This window comes from Protopterus annectens, chromosome 12.part0 (genome assembly GCF_019279795.1).
Source record: "Protopterus annectens isolate FY-2018-M chromosome 12.part0, PAN1.0, whole genome shotgun sequence".
In the NCBI taxonomy this organism is placed as follows: Eukaryota; Metazoa; Chordata; order Ceratodontiformes; family Protopteridae; genus Protopterus; species Protopterus annectens.
In genome coordinates this window covers 993,860,055-993,880,362 of record NC_056746.1, presented here as the reverse complement: position 1 = coordinate 993,880,362, position 20,308 = coordinate 993,860,055, and the positions used below count along the sequence as shown (strand labels likewise).

The 20,308-nt window shown below is 37.7% G+C and overlaps 1 protein-coding gene across 1 annotated transcript in view; it reads right to left on the bottom strand.

The window, feature by feature from the left end:
• LOC122816928 (serine incorporator 1-like) overlaps positions 1 to 20,308 on the bottom strand; it is a 583,434-nt gene that overhangs the window by 312,369 nt on the left and 250,757 nt on the right. Inside the window, exon 6 of the mRNA XM_044090011.1 lies at positions 8,502 to 8,671. Within this exon, the coding sequence (XP_043945946.1) occupies positions 8,502 to 8,671 (170 nt within the window). The remainder of the gene's footprint in view (positions 1 to 8,501; positions 8,672 to 20,308) is intronic.

The following is a 20,308-nucleotide window of genomic DNA, read 5'->3' as shown; positions in this document are numbered from 1 at the left end:
TCTTGACCTTCCCATTTAAAATGCTCCCTCATGGAATGAAGAGTCTCTGAAAAAGAAAAATCCTCAGGAGGAGAAGCAAGGAGTAGAATCATCTACATCAGAATCAGAATAAGGAGGATACTCCTGTAAGACTCAGAAGCCTCCGAACACTGCTCAAAACTCTCAAGCTCAGGTTCCACCCTAGGCCTCTTATCAGGAGGGGGCATAGAACCTCTAATCATAGTAATCAAATCTTCTGCCATTTTAAGCATATGTTTCTTAGGCAGAGACCCTGAAGAACTAGGAGAGACACCCACTGAAGTTAAACCTGGCCTGCCTCTCGAAGAAGCCTTGGAAACAGAAGGGGAGGGCCTAACCACCTTAGGAAGGGAGGGGAGAACAGCTACCTGAGAAGCCCCTTCAGCCTGGCCTACCTCCTGAGAGGACACATCTTGTAACAGTAAAGTCTCTCCCTGAGACTCCAAAGAAACTTCTGGCAGAACCTCCGGCTCCACCGAGCCCTCTAAAGAACCGACGTCCGGGACAGACGGTTCTTCCAACCTAGGCTTTGCTGCTTTGTCCTTGCGCTTTTTAGACGAAGCGGGCGTCGGAGCATCCGACGGCATTTTATAATTACAACGCTTCCCAAAACTAACCTGGCACAGTCTAATCCTCTCTTTATAGTGCGTTTGTTAAATCTAGCACAAGAGCGACATCCAACAACGCCGTGCTCAGGCCCTAAGCAAGGTATACACAAGGTATGGTAATCCCTATGAGGTATCTGTTTCCCACAAGAAATACAGTTATTCACTTTTTCTGACATCCGGTTAAATACTGAGGCAAGAAAACCAAAATATTCCCAACGGGTACTTAGCCAACTTTGATTCGGTCTGAAACTCCGACTTCAGAAAATTTCAGAACGCCAACCTGCACTCGCAATACTGCTTCTGCATCGGACCATGCGGCAAAAAAGACTGAGGATATGACGTCGGTCATGCGCATTTGTTCCCTGACGTCCTGACGTCAGACTAATGCGCCTTGACCGACGTCAGCCTTATACTTTGGTATTCGGGCCGACTGGGACAGCGGACTACCCTAGTGTTAGGACTGCAGCAATGTGAGATGAAGAACATCTTAAGCAGGCTGACAGATCTAGGATCCAAAGACCCCAGAAACGCACTGGACTCCACAACTGCTCCAACCTGCATTAACACAGAATCCACAGATGATCTATCAAGAGCAGAGGCTTTAAGGGGAGAGAAGACCCTGAAAGTAGAATCAAACCCAACCCAGACACTCCCGAACTTGATGTCTTGGCTCTGACACAGCCAGAGTTGAGGAAACCAAGGCAGGGGTAGGAGCTGAAATTAGCCTGCCAGTCGGATCCAACCCTAAGGGAGGAAAGGCCACTAGCTCAGATGACCTTGGAACTGTAGGGCCCAAGGGAGGAAAACAGTTTAAAGGAGAATATGCTTCTAGTCAAGTCCCTGAAGCAGAGGGGCACGAGTCCTAACTGCATCTGTGGCTGCAAAAAAATACCTCATCAGCTGCTCCAATTCCACGAGTCTTAAACTCATGACTGAACAAGACAACCAAGCAGATGAAGCCAGAAAGGAGGCTTTAAGGCTCATCTACTAGACAATGGCTCCGATGACTAGATATGTTTTGGAAGAGAAGTGAGGTTTAAGGGAAGGCAGGAATTGAATAAGCTATGTAATGTTTAACTGACAATGACTGTACAGAAGATTACATGTGATGTATAATGTTTGCAACTGAAAATGTCAATAAGGTTTGCTTTCATTTATATAAATGTCTGACTGCCTACATCTTAAGTGATAATTCAATAAAGATGTTTCTTGTTTTAAAAAAAATACACAGAACTTCACTTTCTGTCAGAAAAATAAAAAGTGGGAGGTTTTCCCCAAAAGGGAACTTACCTGCCCAGCAATGCTAAAGTATTAGCTGGCTGTCAGTCCTCAAAAGCTGGAAGCAGGAAAGCTCTGTAGGTGCCATTTAGCTTTGGAAGCTGGCTGGCTGGCTGTTATCTTAGCAGGACATAACCCATATAGCTAAGGCAACTGCAGCACTGATCCAATGATGATTATTATAAGCTACTGCAAATACATTCAAAAACTGGAGGGAAATGTTAGGATTAACAGATTCCTTTTTACTAAGATGCTGAATCTCTACTGCACTTTCACTGTTCTCAGGCTTTTTGTACTCAATCAAGAATAGATAAACATGTTTTTTACAGGATCTCAAAAGTAAAATTCAAAAACTGAAAATAATTCCATGGGCTATCAGTACCTTTTTTGTAAAATAATCAAATTAAAAAAGATAGTTTTAATGACTAGATTAGAAGCTTATTTAATTAAAACAGGGCTTTTTAAAGAAACAGATACTTTAGAGAATATCAGTAATGAGATGACTATATTAACTACATGTGAGTAATTGAAAGTATACATATATGGCAGGATGGTTTCATGGTACAGAAGGAGAAAAAACAAACAACGAGGTGAAGAATTATTAGATTTACAGGAAAAAAGCATTTAAATAAAAACAGCAAAAAACACCAAATTATTTACAGACAAGAAACTTGAAAATATTTTTCCTCTTTTACACGCACAAGAGATTCGTGGGATCTTTTAAGCAAAGTCAAGGTAATTCCAGCTAAAGACTAATTTCTCTTACTTAAGTGTAGTATACAGAGTTTGTTTTCAGTAACACCGCATGATGTGGGACTTGAGTGGTTTGTTGAGACTGTAAAGCAATTTGCTTTGCTCTCTGAGACTGATGCTGATTTAGTCACTGAATTTATGGACGTGGTGCTTGGTCACAACTTTTTGACGTTCGAGGGTGAATATTACAAGCAGGCCTTTGGAGTGGCCATGGGAGTCATGTCTGCCCCTATATTTAATGACCTTTTGAGGTGGGAATTGAAAACACTCTTTAAACTTCCCTTTTTCAGTAGGTGTGTTGGTTATTTTGCCCCGATGACTTACTGATCATTTGGCAAGGCACTGTGGAGGAGCTGGATGATTTTATTTTCCAACTTCAAGCTAGTACTTCCTTTCTTAAGATTACCTATCTATGCAAGCTTGATAGAATTAATTATCTTGATGTCGACGTCAGAAAAGGTGCCAACCAAGAGTTTTCATCTAGCATCTACAGGAAGACAACTTACTGTAATACATTTCTTTACCAGCTGCCACCCCCTCTATCAGAAGGGTGTGGTCAAGAGCAAATACAAAAAGGCTTCCCATTTGACGTCAGAAGACGCAGAGTGCCTGGAGCAATTTGAGAAGTTGCGATCCATATTTCTGGATCGTAGATACACCCCTCTCCTCTTTGATTCCATAAGAGATGAAATATGGGCTGAGAGGAAACACACAGATGCCCCAATTATCAGGAGTGGGTTACGTCAAGTAGTAAGAAAGGACAATCATTTTGATAGTAAGGGTCATAGCAACGTGGTTCTGCACTATACACTGAATGTCAAGGACATTACAGAGATTTTACACAAGGATTGGTGCTTGATGCAAAGTGACAAAAGCACCAAAAACCTTTTCCCCTACATTACCATTTTTTTTACATACAAAAATAAATGGAACATAAAATCCCTTTTGGAGAAGTCCAATGACCACCGTGCTAGAGTTTCATCCACTAAGAAATGTAGGCATTGCCATAAATGCCCCTACATTAATACACTCTGCAAAGGCCCTTTACTAGGGCAAATTGATACGGCTAGACATGATGGAAAATTCAACTGTTCTTCCCAGAGAGTTATTTACATCACTACCTGTGCAATGTGCCCAGCTTTTTATGTGGGTAAAACAAAAACACTTCAAACTAGCGTATTTATAAACATCTTTACAGTATTCACTGTAAAGATGGTAAGAGTGCCTTAGCCACCAGGCATGCCATGGTTTGTACTGGTTTCATAAAGTTTACTTTCTTTGTTTTGGAACAAATAAACACTTTTTTGCAGGCGATTGGCAGAGCAAGGTGCTTCACCATGAAATATACTGGCAATTCAGGCTGGATGCTACAAACCTTCCTGGTTTAAATGAGAATATTTCAATCAGTAGTGAGCTTAAAAGACGAGCAAGTAGATTATGTTGAGGTGCCTTAACTTTAGGGACATTGTTGGTATTTCAGTGTTATTTATGCATAAAGCATTGTATAAACTTTTTTCATAGAATCTTGTTAGCATTGTTCAGTGGGGCTAATAACATTACTTTCTTTGCGTGTGGGATACTTACACAACTCAACTGAGTCTATGTTCACTTTAAGAATTTTTTTTTCTTTTTTCTTTACTGATTACATCACTAATTTGTGATGACTGGTTTGCTTTAGAAGCGTGTCAATATTTGCGTCATTTTAAAATGGAGCTAGTTTGAGAAGTGCTCTGATGATGTCTTGGTAACAAAAAGACGCAAGCACTTAAATGTGGATAATTTTAATGTTTTTCTATTAAACGTTTCCTACAACTGTTTTGGTGGCTGACAATTTGGTGGTTTTTGCTGTTCTTAGTTTTGTGTTTCTACCAGCACTGGAATTCAGCTTTGTTCTTGATTGATTGCATTTAAATAAAGCTTGGTTGATTGTATTTAAATAAAAGCTTTGAATAAGGAATATGAAAATATACCATCACATAAGACAGCTTTAGAAAACTTAAAGAGTTCCATTTAAGCAATGAGAAGAGGAATGTATAACTTAAAGATGGGAAAGTACTAGCAAGATCAATCCATATCAGGAAAATTAACAGTACAAACAAAAAAAAAATTATAGACTGAAATTGAAGAAATTCGGTCAGAATTCAAGCATTATCATAATAACCTAAACATTTAAATAGGCTACACTAGTTTTTAGTATAACTACATAAGAGATTACACTCACTGAGAAACTCAACATATATTAACAATACCTTAAAAAAATCAAAAATATTATGGCATATACAGATAACTAAAAACTAATTTAGCACATATACTCCCTTCTCTACATCAAAAGGATTTTTAGTGAGCTCAAATTTGCATAAAAGGGTCAATTCAATGAAAAATATTTTATGGGCTGGTAAGTTAGTGTTTAAAAAAAACAAACTATTTTGTTTGAAGTTTTTTTAGAACCACACGGTCAAGAAATATTCAATAAAGTAATTATAGAAAATCAAAGAAATTTCCAAAATGATTGATTACTTATGTTAAACTGTGTTTAATAAAAAATCCTATTCATTTATATTACCAGAACTGTACAAGACTTTTTTTTTCTAGTAATGTTTATATTTTTTTAAATAAACATCTTTGTTAAATTATCACATATGACAATCTTACACTGATATAAATGAAAAACAAAATGACACCACTTGTTGCAAATATTATACATCATAGACACCACTGAAACTGTAGATGGAAACATTATACCTCACATAATCTATCTAGTCACGGTCAGTTAAGCATTATATGGCTCATTCAAATGCTGCCTCTTAAACCTCTTTCCTTCTCTGCATATATTACTCCCACAATTCTCATTTTTTCCTATGTAGCTTGCCCCTTCCCTGTTCTAAAGATCTCAATTCCAGTTGTTTTATCTATGTTACTATATTTACTACTTTTAGTAAAGTTGTCTAGAGTTTGATTTCCATTTTCTAGGAATTGCTTTTTTTGGCAGCCACCATAATTAGACTCAACAAGGCTTTAATATGTCTAGGCAATTCCGATTCTGCATCATAGCTCAAAAAAAAAAATAATCTCTACAGTCAATCCAATCCGCTCACCCAGCATCTGACATCCCTAAAGTCTACCAGTTCATTACACTCCCAAAAAATATGTTCCCAGCCACCTCTTTCTTGCTGTCACATCTCCAATATTTGCTATCTACCAGAGGAAAAATTCTTTGGAGTCTACTTGTGGTATAAAAATATCTAAGTAAACACTTCCAGGCAAAGATCCAAATATGCAGCAAAGTCTAGAAGATTTAGGGAGATTATATATATATATATATATATATATATATATATATATATATATATATATATACACATATATACATATATACATATACATATATACATATATACCCCATTGTATTTTTGTTGGAATTGTACAAGACTGTATTAAGAAGCAATCAATGAAAGACTGGAAATTTATACTGCAGAATAAAGAAACCAACATCACTGATGACAGCAAACTAGCTATGCTAAAGTTTACTGGAGGTGCATTTCAATGCATTACCTACTTGCAAAAAACTTGCAGCATTCTAGACTTCAAAGATAGCAGCAAAAACGTATACGAATAATACGCTGAACCACTGGAGACACAATCTTAAATCTTATAGCAGACTGGAAACTTCTTGCATGATTAGGGAGTGTTAAATGACTACTGTGATACAGTACATATATGTACACATTTAACAAGTCATATTGTCGACATTTTTCCTTTCAGAAAATACAGCATTGTGTAAAGCTCCTATTCCACAAAATCTGAAACATCATCAGTGCTATATTTTATGGACTATTAAGACAATGGCTAGAAAGACCATTACAAGAAAAGTGAAAAAGCAAGGGCTCACCTCAGTTTGAAGATTTCTTGCTTCTTATAAAAAGCACACTACCAAAAGAAACTGAAATCAAGAAGCAAAGATCAACATCTAAGACTGCTACTTCCTATACTTGGTCCAAAATACAACTGATAAGAACTCGGAGTTTAACTGACAGCTGACTTTATCTCAAATGAACATCCTGGTTTGTATTAATTTAACTTGGTGACAAGAGCATTCAGTGTAAATAGTATATACAGTTTACTACTTACAACTGTTTACTATAATTTATATGGGCAAAATTTGTTAATACTGAAGGCTTCCATTGCTGATTAACACTATTAGTAAAACTGCAATCAATAAAATCTTTCATAAAAAATGAAATCACAAAGAAATATTGATACATAATAAAAATATCACAGCTTTAGAAATACGCATGTGCACTTTCTCCAAAGAAAATTACTTTTACAGGATTTTCAATAATAATCCTTTTAGAACTGTACCTTTGACAGGCAACATAATGAAACTTTAAAGGAAAGCTCTAAGAAAACAGTGGACAATGTCTCTTTTGACAGTATGGCTTATTATAGAGTCATGTGTATAAAACTTTAAAACCTTATAAAAATATACTGCATTAAGACTCAGCATGCATTGGTATAATCTCCTCAAACACTGATGATACTATAACCAATGCATTCTATCAAAGTCATGACAAACATTTTCTAAAGCTGATGGCACCAACAAAGCAGCCACTTAAGGCTGTGGACACCGAACAGCTGTTCTGAGTCATGCAAGTACTGATCATGTTTTATTTTTATTTATTTATTTTTTACTTTATTGTTTTACAGCCACTGAGATCACTGCCCAAGAAATAAAATAAAGTACAGAAGAAAACAACACGCACAGCAAATTCTGATATCCAAAACATAAGAAGGATACATCCAGAATTTTTTTTGGAGGGTAGGGGTTAATATATATGAATATTACAACAAAAACTTTAGTCACGTCTCAGTTCCATATACTACAGGAAGTCATCTCAAATTACAAGATGGATGCAGGACTCCATTTTGTACCCAACAAACAAGTACAACACTGGCTGAAAACACTACATTTACACTCACTGATGTTAAGCAACCCATGCCAGGCATCCATGTGACTCGTATAGAGACTTGGTTTGGGCATCAGGTGTTATTTCGGACCAGTGCTTTCAGGACTCCCACACAAACAGGCTCTCTTGTTCAAGCCAGTACCCGCAGAGTTAGGCAACTACCTCAGTCCTCAAGACACAGATGTGGACAGTGCATGTGTGTGCTTGTCTACATGTATGCATGCATATCTAATGTTAATGAATGCTAGTTATTCTGCATTTTCTATGTTCCTTCCACATACTGGAAGGACAGGGACACCACCACCTACATTCATGACTATGAACAGGAAGTAAAAAGTGTAGTCCTGGATGTTTAACTACTATGAGGGAAAAAAAAGAAGAAGAGTTCCCCAGGCAAACTTTGCTGTTTCTTAAAGCTTCTCTGTCCATGTATTCACCCAAGATGGACTACAGAAGTCTGTTTTAGAAAATGGTTCACTCCAGCGGCTTTACATCAAACAGTGATATATAAATGACTAACACTACAACAAGCACAGATATGGGTAAGGGGTAGAATGGTGGATTGTCTCCTCACTTCTTGCTACAAAGGACAGCTCCAAGTGAGAATGAGTACCCCAAAGAAAGAAGCAAACTTCCCACCTCTGCGAGTACTGTTGCTGTTTGTCTGCCTTATTCTCACTACAGCAACTCTACCCTCATATCTTAGTACGATAACATATAAAATGCAGTTCAATGCCGGACACAAAGCTATTGAAGGGTCCAATTATTTTATTCCTCATCTGAAATCCTGCTGAAATAAGAAAAAAGCCACAAAGCAGTGGAATTAGTGAGACATAAAACATACCAGTTAGTGTCACTTCTAAGAGTTAACCAGACTTACTTGCACTTTTGGTAGTACTGATGTCACAGATACAGCAATACAAAGGATCATATTAAAACTAATGAAGAACTTGTTCAGAGCACAGTCACCGGGCTTAGTGTAGAAAATGAAGAAAAGGACTACAGCCGCTATTGACAGGATGTAGTTCAGTACAGTAACGGACAGTAATGCTGAAAGAGAGGAAAACAATACATATCATTCCTGCACATCTTTACAAAGATCAATTTCATACACTTGTTTTTCCCTTTTCTTTCTGAATGAACCTCTCTTCTTTGATTTATTGTCCACTTTTCAATACCAAGACTGACATTTGAAAGCAGGAAATGTGCAGTATGGCATAAAAAAAAGGATTAAATCACTTTGCTGGTAAACTGAAGACTTAACTTTGGTTTTCCTATTTTACATCTAATTAAGACAAACTAGAAACAATACTATTGTTATCATCCCAAGACAATTCCCACTGTTAAAGAACTACATAAAACTATGTTTCCTTCTACTGTTGGTCACAAACATTTTTCATGGTATGTACAATTATTGAGTGAACTACAGTAGTAATGGTCCCTTCCTAATAATTTTAAATGAAAACAGTGTAATATCAGTGCTGGTAACACTTGGTTTTACGATACTAAACAAAGAAGCTAATTAATAAGTTTGATGGGGATTCTGACCCTGCACACCATATAAACTGATAAAGTACAGTTGTGTACACTTACCATAAATGTAGAAGTTCGAGTGTATCCACTGTTGCAGTCATCACATTTGGGTTATCTGCCTGCAGGTAGCCCTCAGTAGGCCTGAATACCAGAGTCTTAGGATTTCTGCGTCGGATGCTGTTGCTTCATCCATGACGTCAGGTGGTCAGGGGTACAAAACAGGCAGCCGACGCCATTACATCAGTTCTTCTTGCCCCAAATGGCAGGAGCCCCCAAACAGAAAGCTAGTATATGGTGGGGACCACCATCAGTAAAAAGTAAATACCAATGCCATTAGGAATGGCCACAGAGAGGAGAGGTAGAAAGATAGAGAAAGCCAGGGGGCTGGAGGAAGGGAAAAGTACAGTTGTGTACACTTACCATAAATGTAGATGTTCAAGTGTATTCACTGTTACAGTCATTACATTTGGGTTATCTGCCTGCAGGTAGCCCTCAGCCGGCCTGAATGCCAAAGTCTTGGATTACTGCGTTGGATACTCTCTCTTCTTCCATAACGTCAGGTCGTCAGGGGTATAAAACATGCAGCCAACACCATTACATCAGTTTTTCTTGCCCCAGATGTCAGGTGCCCCCATAATAGGAAGCAATTATATGTTATGGTACACCTCCAACAAAAAGCAAATACACCAGAAAGCTCAAATACACCAAACAAGAAGGAAAGGTTGAGCCAAGAGAAGTCAGGGGGCTGGAGAGAGGGTAACCAGGACTGCAACAGTGAATAAACTCGAACATCTACATTTATGGTAAGTGTACACAACTGTACTATGTTCTTCGTGTTTCACCCTTGCAGTCATTACATTTGGGTAGATTCTCAAAGCTAAGGAAGGGAGGAGGAAGTTAGAAAGCATTATGACAAGCTATTACGCCCTGCAAAACTGCAGTGGCAAAATCAGCTCTGGATTTAGAAAAAAATAGGCATGTGTTAATGCTTGGTGAAGGTATGAACAGAGCTCCAGGTAGCAGCTTCTAGGATGTCCCTAGTAGGGACCCCTCTGAGAAAGGCTGTAGAGGAGATGCAGCCCTGGTAGAATGTGATCTTATCCCCTGTGGGGTATCTTTTCCATGGTGCTTATAGCAAAAATGAATGCAATGGGCTATCCATTTAGATAAGGTTTCCTTTGAAATGGCCTTCCCATCTGCCCCTGCAACAAAGCCAACTAGCAGCTGTTCAAATTTTCTGAGAGGCTTAGTCCTGTCCAAATAAAATCTAAGTTATCTATGCACATCCAAAGAGTGCAGAATTCATTCTCCTTTGTTTTGTGGATTAGGGAAAAGGGTAGGCAAATGAATGGACTGATTTAGGGCCACACTAGACACCACCCTGGGCATAAAGGAAACATTGGTCCTGAGGGAAACCCTGTCTGCATGGAAGATAATGAAGGGCTCCACTGCCATGGGGGCCTGTAATTCAGATAGGATTCTTGCTGAAGTGATGGCTACAAGGAAGGCTGTTTTCCAAGAAAGGAATTTCAACTCTGCAGTTGCAGCTGGTTCAAATGGACGGAGAGTGAGCTTTTCCAAAACAAAATTAAGGTCCAAGGCTGGAGTAGGGGCTCACCTGGGGAGTCTTACATTTTTAGCCCCACTGAGGAATTGAAACAGGGGGTGAGAGAAGAGGGGTGGTTCAGTATTATAATGTGCTGAAATTGGAGAGGCATGCATTTTAATTGACGAGAAGGATAGACCCTTGTGGAGCACTTCTGTTAAGTACTGAAGAATATGAGGTAAACTGGGCACCGTAGTGCCCATACCCTGGGTCTGGCTCCAGGAACAGTATATTTTCCACTTTTCAGAATACGATTTTCTAGTACTAGGTCTCCTTGCTTCTAGAATGACCTCTAGCACCGGCTTACTGAGGGAAGCTACTGGAGAGCTCAAGGAATTAGCCAGGCTGCAAGAGTCACGGTTTGAAGCTGAGGATGCAGAATCTGGCCTGCCTGGTGGAACAGCAGGGAAGGTGTCTGAGGCAGGTGCCATGGATCTGGCAGAATCATGCTGCGCAGGAGGGGGTACCAGTGCTGGTGAGGCTAGTCTGGTGCAATAAGAGTTGTCCTTGGTTTGTCCTGTTTGATCTTTAGTAGAACCTTCGAGAGAAGAGGCAGAGGGGGAAAGGCATAAACCGAGAGGCTTTCTCAGGTAAAGGACAGGGCATCCACATTTCAAGCCTGGCTGTAGGGAGCCCTTGTGCAGAATTTGTCCAACTGGTAGTTCTGGGGGGAGGCAAACAGGTCTATCTCTGGAGTCCCCCATTTGTTCCTCAAGAGGTTGAATATTTTTGGTTCCAGTTTCCATTTGTGTGGGTCCATGAGATTTCTGCTTAGGTAGTCTGTCAGTAAATTTAGCTTGCCTGGCAGTAACTGAGCTTGTAGGTGCACTTGGTAGCTCAAGACTGTGTTCCACAGAGCCATGGCTAATCTGCAGAGAGGGTAAGAGTGGGTTCCCCCCTGCTTGTTTATGTACCACATAACTGTGGTGTTGTCTGTCTTTACCAATAATTGTCCTGGAAGGATGTGGTCCTTGAAGACTGTCAGGGAATTCTGTACAGCTAACATTTCTTTTTGGTTGATATTCAAGTGCATCTGACTCTGGTTCCATTTGCCCTGAATGCACTGCCCCTGTCAAGTGAGCCCCCCATGCATAGTCTGATGCGTCTCTAGTCAGGGTTTGGGTGGCAGGGGGTACATAGAAAGGGAGCCCCTTGTTGAGGTGACAGGCCTCTGCCCACTAAAGGAACTCTGTCTTTATACAAGGAATGATAGGAATCATTGATTCCAGGTCCTGAGAATGTTGACACCATAGGCTTTTTAGATACCATTGTAGTTTCCTCATATGCAGTCTTGCTTATGGAATTAGTAGAATGCAAGAGGCCATGAACCCCAGGGCTTGCAGAACTTTCCTTGCAGATAGCTGGGTCTTTGTGGCCAGTAGTTTGAAATAGGCTGTCAAATAAACTTGTTTCTCTGGCGTGAGGTAAGCCCGCTGGGAAGTTGTGTTCAAGCCTGCTCCCTGGAATACAATCTGCTGGCAGGGTACTAGATGAGATTTATTTTCATTTATGGTGTACCCCAGCAAGGTTAGAAGTTTCTTTACAAATGCCAGATGTTTTAATAGCATGTTCTGGCTTTCTGCCTGAATTAGACAATCGTCCAGGTATGGGTATATTTGAATATTTCTCTGCCTGCAAAATGCAATGGCTGGAGCTAGACACTTTGTGAATACCCTGGGCACAGTAGATAAGCCAAAGGGAAGTGCAGAAAACTGATAGTGCATGGAGCCTGCTCTGAAGCGTAGGTATTTCCTGCAAGATTCCCCTATTGGAATGTGCAGGTAAGCTTCCTTTAAGTCTAAAGTTGCCAATCAGGCATCTTTGCCTAGCACAGGAAGCAGCTGTTGAAATGTTAGCATTTTGAATTTTGGGATTACCAAAAAGGTGTTTAGAATAGAGTGGTCCAGGATAGGACACCAGGAGCGGTCTTTTCTGGGTACCAGGAAAAGTCTCGAGTAAAAACATTGTCCCCTTTCTTCTGCTGGGACAGGTTGAATAGCCCTGATACTTAGAAGAGAGAGAACCTGCTGTTGAGCCTCTGCCCACTGATTTGGGGGTAGGTCTGGCCAACTGTTTGGGCTTGGTAAGGTGTGGAAGTGGAATCTATATACTTGGAAAACTATACTTAAAACCCATTTGCCCTGTGTAATGAGTTCCCAGTTTTTGCAGGCAGGGCAAGCTTTCCTCCAAAGGGAGCAGGCAGTTGAGCAGGGCTTGGAAGGGTGACGGTTAGGTCATTGTGACAATTTTCCATAGGGGAGTGTCTTACTACTTCTAGCATTGGAAGTGGGAGCCCCCCACTGCTTAGGTCTGTGTGTAGCCTGAGACTGTAACTTAGGTGGTCTGCTGTTCCTGGATTTGGACTGAGAAGGCCTGAAAGAAGCTGGAAAGGACCAATTCTTAGAAGGCCAATGCCTACTAAATCTGGGAGGCTGTACTTGCAGGAAATCTTTAAAAGTTTGCATAGATTTAGCTTTTTCCTCCATCTTTAAGGACTTCTTCTGCTTTGTTGCCAAACGGGCGGTCTTGGTTTAAGACAGCATCCAGTAATTTAGCTTTAACATGATCTGGCAAGTTTTGCTCCTTAAGCCAAGCATGCCTTCTAAGTACAGACCCAGTGACAGCAGCCCTGCAAGATGCTTAAGAGTCAAAACCACATTGCAAAGTAGGTTTACCAACTTGTTCAGCAGAATGCATTAAGTCTGGCAATTCCTTGTGTTCAGCACAGTCAGGAATCAACATCATTTTCTGTTTAAGTAGTCCCATAATATGCTGATGATACTTGAACATATGAAACTGGCAATTTAAGGACCTAATGGCCAAAGTAGCAGAAGTGTATACCTTCTTACCCCATCTGTCCAAGGCCCTGGAATCTCTATCAGAGGGGAGTAAGGCTTTTGGCAGCAGTCTTTGGTCCTTGGGAAATAGTCTCTGGATCCACAGTAGGATTCTTGAAGAGGAAAGTATAATCCAAGGCAGTGAAGAGCAGCAAGAAACAGCGATGAAGCCAAAGGTAATCTCCACAAAAAGTTTATTCAAACACACAACATAAATTTCTCCAAGTCCTTCTCTAAAACACACAACATAAATTTCTCCAAATCCTTCTCTCAAGCGCTTTCGCTCAGTGCAATACTGAGCTTTATCAAGATAAAAATGCAGGGTAGAACAACCTTATTTGTAAGTCTCTTAATGAGATCATGTGCTTCGTTAATTAAAACCAGTCAAGTTACAATTAAAATTAATTGGTGACCAATTTAAAATTAAAGAGCAAGATGTTGTATGAAATACATAAAATCCTAAATAAAATACCTTTTGTTAAATATGTTGTAGTTGAACAATATGTTATTTAAAAGATATGTCATTTGAAAATCAAAGCATTCATGTATAAATAAATAAATATTGTTATATGTTAATGTCCAATGAAACCACATTTGTAGTGATTGATTCTTATAACACTGTTTAGTGTGCAATAAATATTACAATGGGGTACCACAAATAAATGATGTGAGCAATAAATAGTAATAGATAAAAATCAAATGTTAAAAATACAAGAATTAAAAATAAAAATAATAATCAAGTATTAAGTGTTCAAACGTTGTTACATAGATTATATTCCCTATACTCACAATAAATATAAATATAAAATACAAATAATTTGATACAAATAAGTAATGTTGATAATCTCTTACTAAATGCTGTATGCTATAACTTAGCTCTTCTTAGTTTTAAAACACTACTTAAATTTATGTAGTCATTTAACCCTGGCCATTTAGCTGCATCCAGCTGCATTTTAGTGAGTACAGTGAAATATGTTATTTATATTGTATTATAATATTAGAAGTGCATAAATTGTAATATTACAGCATTGTTTTTAATTGTTTCAATAACACATAGTTTATAAGTTATTATACGTATTAATTTTTATTTTTGGCGCCAAAATTGGTATAAATATTTAGTAATTAAGGAGCTAAATTGTTCTGATGAAGTCTGAGGGTTTCAGATGAAAGCGCTTAACCATGTGGAACTGAGTTCTGTGTATGAACAATATCAAGTATTATTAATTCTCATTAAACAGATTTTACATTACTGCTGGATTATCTTCTTCTCTGGTCAAGTCCGAGGATCTGTTTTTGCTTTTGGTTATTCAAGTTTATTGACCTTGTTTATATCTTTATTGGTTGTACTATGGCGGACACGGATCCTACTGGGGCTTCACTGAGTAGAGAGGAATATCTGTCTTTGCGTTCCGAAGTAACGTTGCTACAATCTGACGTCAATCGGTTGTTGGAACTAGTAGGAAAGCTTACAGAATCTGTCTTGCAAGGCGGGGATTCCGCTAAACAACAACCGTTGGGTAATTTAGAAGTCCTACAAACTGTGCCTTTGGATGTGGACAAAAATAGTAGCATTAGCGAAATACCTAATGGTCAACGAGAGGCTACATCTAGCCTCAGACACAACTTGGACATTAAAGATACGAACGATAATATATCGTTAGAAGCTGATTTCACATTTGATTTCAGCTTGTTTCACAGTAATGCTGAAAATATAAGAAAAGGAGCAAGACCTAAACAGCGCGAACAACAGAGGACATATTCTGCTATTACGAGTAAAGGAGCAGATTATAAAAAAGGTACTGTGATAAGTGATAAAATATCTAGTCCTAGAAATGGCCATTTGAAAACACGAGCCATTTATGAACACAAGAACATTGACTTGAATGTTGCAAATGTATTAAATGACTTTTTAGCTGACTAGTATGATTTTGTTGGGAAGTCGGAGTTTAAAAACAAGCCCAATAGAATTGGGTCCGGTACTATTGCAGATGATGTTAAATCAAAAATTTTTTTATTAGGTAAAAAGCTAGTACAATTAAGGAGCGCCAAAATTGATAATGCTTATTTGGATAAATGCTTAAAGTTACAGGTAGTTCCTAAGGGATTACGTTTTTTTTAAATTACCGTTAGGTATAGTCTATAACTCTATGGTTGAGACAGAATTTAACAAGATGTTTGATGGGTTTGGGTTTACTTATATGAAACAACTTATGAAGTGTAGTGATGAGAAAATTGCAGTTACATTGCACGAGGTTGAAGAACTAAATGAAACTATAATACATGATGTTAATTTTATCCAATGGCATGATTTATACACTAAACAATTTCAAAATGCAAATAATAAAGTGAATAATGTATATAATAGAAAAGTGCACAAAATTGAAAGAGATTTAGAACTATATAAAAATGGTAGAGCATATGTTTGGCCACAGCATAAAGTTGAGAATGATGGTGCTTTTGAGGTAGTACAAACTAAGGGTAGACGGAGAAATTATAGGGCCAATGAGGAAGAAAATTATCAGGGAGGGAGATTCTATCCGGCTCCCAAGCAATATCGAAGGGGTTACTAAATGAAAAGCTTAAAAGCTAGTTGGGCCCCCCATATAAGTACATCACACAATGAACCTAGGTTGTATGATGGGTCTGTTTTGAGCAGCATGGAAGATGAGGTTGCTAAGCACCTAAATGATAAATATGTAGGGGTTAGGCAGGGTGAAGTGTTGAGCTCACAATCCCTACCCAGGGTTCATAATTATTGTGGGTTTAATGTGTATAACTATACTGACTCGATTGTTACTAAGGAATTTTTTTCAGTTTTTAGTAAAGATATGAAATTTATACCTACGGTACCTTTCAATTTGTTTGGTGTTATCAAAGAAATCAAGCTTTTTTGTCGGTGACTAAATTTGGCGATACAATTTAATGATAGTACTAAGGAAAATACATATAAAAATATAAACAAATCCCGGTTAGTTAAGAAAAGCTCTTTTATTCCTATTATGAACACTCAAATAGCAGCATATGAGAAATTGGTATGCAAAGATATCTATATGCTGTACAGAGATATTAAGTGTAATCAGAATTTTTCCGTTAATTTTAATGATAATTTAAGTATAACTGAAAGGAAATGTTTGGAAGAATTGGTTTTTAATGATTAAATCAGGATTATGAAGCCCGATAAGGGCGGAGGTATTGTGATTTTCGATAGTCAGCACTATCAAAGAGCAATACATAATATATTGTATGAGTCGGGTAACTACGAACAGATTTCCCTTAACCAAATTAATATTGGATATAGGCGTATTGACCTAGCTATAGAAGAATATCTTTTAGATAGTCGTATTAGTAGTGAACAATATGACTATTTAAGAACGGAATTTCCTATAATGTCCCACATAATAGGGATACCCAAAATACATAAAAGCTTGGATAATCCTCCGTTTAGACCCATTATCTCAGGGTCTAAATCAAAAACATTCAATTTAGGGGTAACTATCGATCAATGGACGAAATTGATATACACCAAGGTGCCCCACTTAGTAAAAGATTCATGGGACTTCTTGAGCAAGCTGACTATGGATGTATGGGACAAAGATTTAGTTTTTCTAACTGTAGACGTTCAAGATCTTTTCTCCTGTATACCGGGTCCTACTGGTTTAGAATATTTTTACAACAGTTTAAATAAATTCTCCGGCCTAAGTTGGGATAAAATCAATCTTATTATGGATATGATGGGCCTAGTTTTAGACCATAATTATATCTATTATCAAGGGGAACACTTCAGACAGACTCGAGGAGTAGCAATGGGAGCCTCATGTGCTCCAATTTTTGCTAACTTAGTCATGTTGGAGTGGGAAAATAAGTTCGTGTTTACAAGTGAATACTACCAGTATATAAGATTATACACAAGGTTTTTGGATGATATGTTTATTATCTGGAAAGGCCCCACTGAATTGATACCCCAATTTATAGCATACTTAAACAACAATCAAGTTAGATAATGTAATGAAATCCACCATACACTGTAGAAATGGGAATTGTAATACCCAGCGTATAGTGTACATTGCTACCTGCTCTATGTGTTCGGCTTATTATATAGGCAAAACTGAGAGGAAATTCAAAACACGTATTTACGAGCACCTGTACAGGATTAAGAAAGGGGATACTAATAATGCCTTGAGTAAACACGTTATTGATAAGGGTAAGGAACATACTTTCAGTTTTGCCATTGTTGACCAGGTAGAGATGGTAGACAGAGGAGGGAACTGGAAAGCCTATTTAGCTTGGGTAGAAAGTAAATAGCAGATATGTTTAGATGCCACGACACCCCCTGGAATTAACGACAGTATAAGTTTAAAACCATTTTTGATTTTGAATTAAATGGTCAGCATACGTGAAATAATCACTGTATAGGTTTATTTTATATCATGTGTAGTTTCAGTTGATATTATGTATGGGAAATTTTATTATTATTATTATAGCATAACTTAATTAGTACTGTTTTTAGTGAGTACAGTGAAATATGTTATTTATATTGTATTATAATATTAGAAGTGCATAAATTGTAATATTACAGCATTGTTTTTAATTGTTTCAATAACACATAGTTTATAAGTTATTATATGTATTAATTTTTATTTTTGGCACCAAAATTGGTATAAATATTTAGTAATTAAGGAGCTAAATGGTTCTGATGAAGTCTGAGGGTTTCAGATGAAAGCACTTAACCATGTGGAACTGAGTTCTGTGTATGAACAATATCAAGTTTTATTAATTCTCATTAAACAGATTTTACATTACTGCTGGATTATCTTCTTCTCTGGTCGAGTCCGAGGATCTGTTTTTGCTTTTGGTTATTTAAATATTGTTATATGTTAATGTCCCATGAAACCACATTTGTAGTGATTGATTCTTATAACACTGTTTAGTGTGCAATAAATATTACAATGGGGTACCACAAATAAATGATGTGAGTAATAAATAGTAATAGATAAAAATCAAATGTTAAAAATACAAGAATTAAAAATAAAAATAATAATCAAGTATTAAGTGTTCAAACGTTGTTACATAGATTATATTCCCTATACTCAGAATAAATATAAATATAAAATACAAATAACTTGATACAAATAAGTAATGTTGATAATCTCTTACTAAATGCTGTATGCTATAACTTAGCTCTTCTTAGTTTTAAAACACTACTTGTGTAGTCATTTAACCCTGACCATTTAGCTGCATCCAGTCTTAGTTGCCATATAAGCTCCCTATATTCCAATTTAGTCTCCCAGTCACCCCCTCTCTTGTTGGGTGTTATCTGGTCTAACACAATGAACTTGATTTCCATATCTGGGCAGGACAAAGAGTGTTTATAAAAAGCATTGATCTCTTTTTTTCTTGGAAATATCGTAGAAATGCTCATAAATTCTTCTCTCTCGAGTCCTTTCAGTTTTCCCAATATAGAAACTTTGACATTTTATACATGAGCCTAAATATACAACATATTTTGCACTGCAGTTAAAATACCCATTAGACCGGAATAGATATTTCCTAGATGGGATGTATATACTATGATCATTCAACACAGCAGTGCATTGTTTGCACATTCCACATTTATATGTTCCTTTCTTGGATCTACTACCAGTGGTATTCGTCATTTCTTTTCTTTCAAATAGCTCTTTCATGTTAGTACCCCCATGCCTAACAAATGTGGGTTTAGTTGGAACCTTTGTTGAAAAATCATCATGCAATGTAAGAACTGGCCAATACCTTGTTATTGTTTCCTCTATCAGGTCAGAATTGCTGGAAAATGTGTGTATGTAACTAGTTTGTTCTAGCTGCTGGGTGTTCTTATGCAAGTTATCCACTTGTAACATGCATCCTAAAAGTGGTGGGTATTTTCTTCTCTACATGCGGAAATTTCCATGACCAAATTCTTGATTAGTTTGGCCGGGTAGCCCCTTTCACAAAATTTCTCTTCTAAAAGCTAACCTCGCTTTGAGAAGTATTCTGCAGTGCTACACATTCTAGAAGCACGGATTAGTTGCCCTTTGATAATTCCTTTCTTTTGATAGAAAGGATGACTACTGCTAAAGTGTAGGTAAGAATTAGAATATGTGGGTTTCCTGTATACTCTTGAAGCAAACTTGCCATTGGTGAAATCCTTGATTATAGTTACATCTAGATAGTTCAAACTAGTGTTACTGACCGAGTGTGTAAAGGTCAAAAAGGAAGTGGAGGAGTTAATGTAATTTACAAATTTCTGAAAATCCACCTCTGTTCCATATCATAACAAACATACATCATCCAGGTATCTAACATAGTGTTTAATGTGTTTCACCCAGTCTGTGCCAAATATGAAAGTCTGTTCCCATTTGTGCAATACAATGTTCGCATACAAAGAGGCACAAGAAGCCCCCATTGCAACTCCCAATTTCTGTTTGTAAATTTCGCCGTTAAAACAGATGAAATTATTGTTTAACACAATATCCATGAATTCGACTAGCAAATTCACAACATTGGCACCAAGATTGGCTTCTTTGACCAAAACGTCTTTGAACCAATCCAGACCTGTCAAATGCGGTATACTGGGGAATAGTTGCACTATATAGATAGTTACCATTAAAAGGTCTGGGTGGTACAAATGGGATCCCATACCCTTTAGGAAGTCCCAAGAATCTTTGCATATGTGGCTTAGTGATGTAACAAACCGTT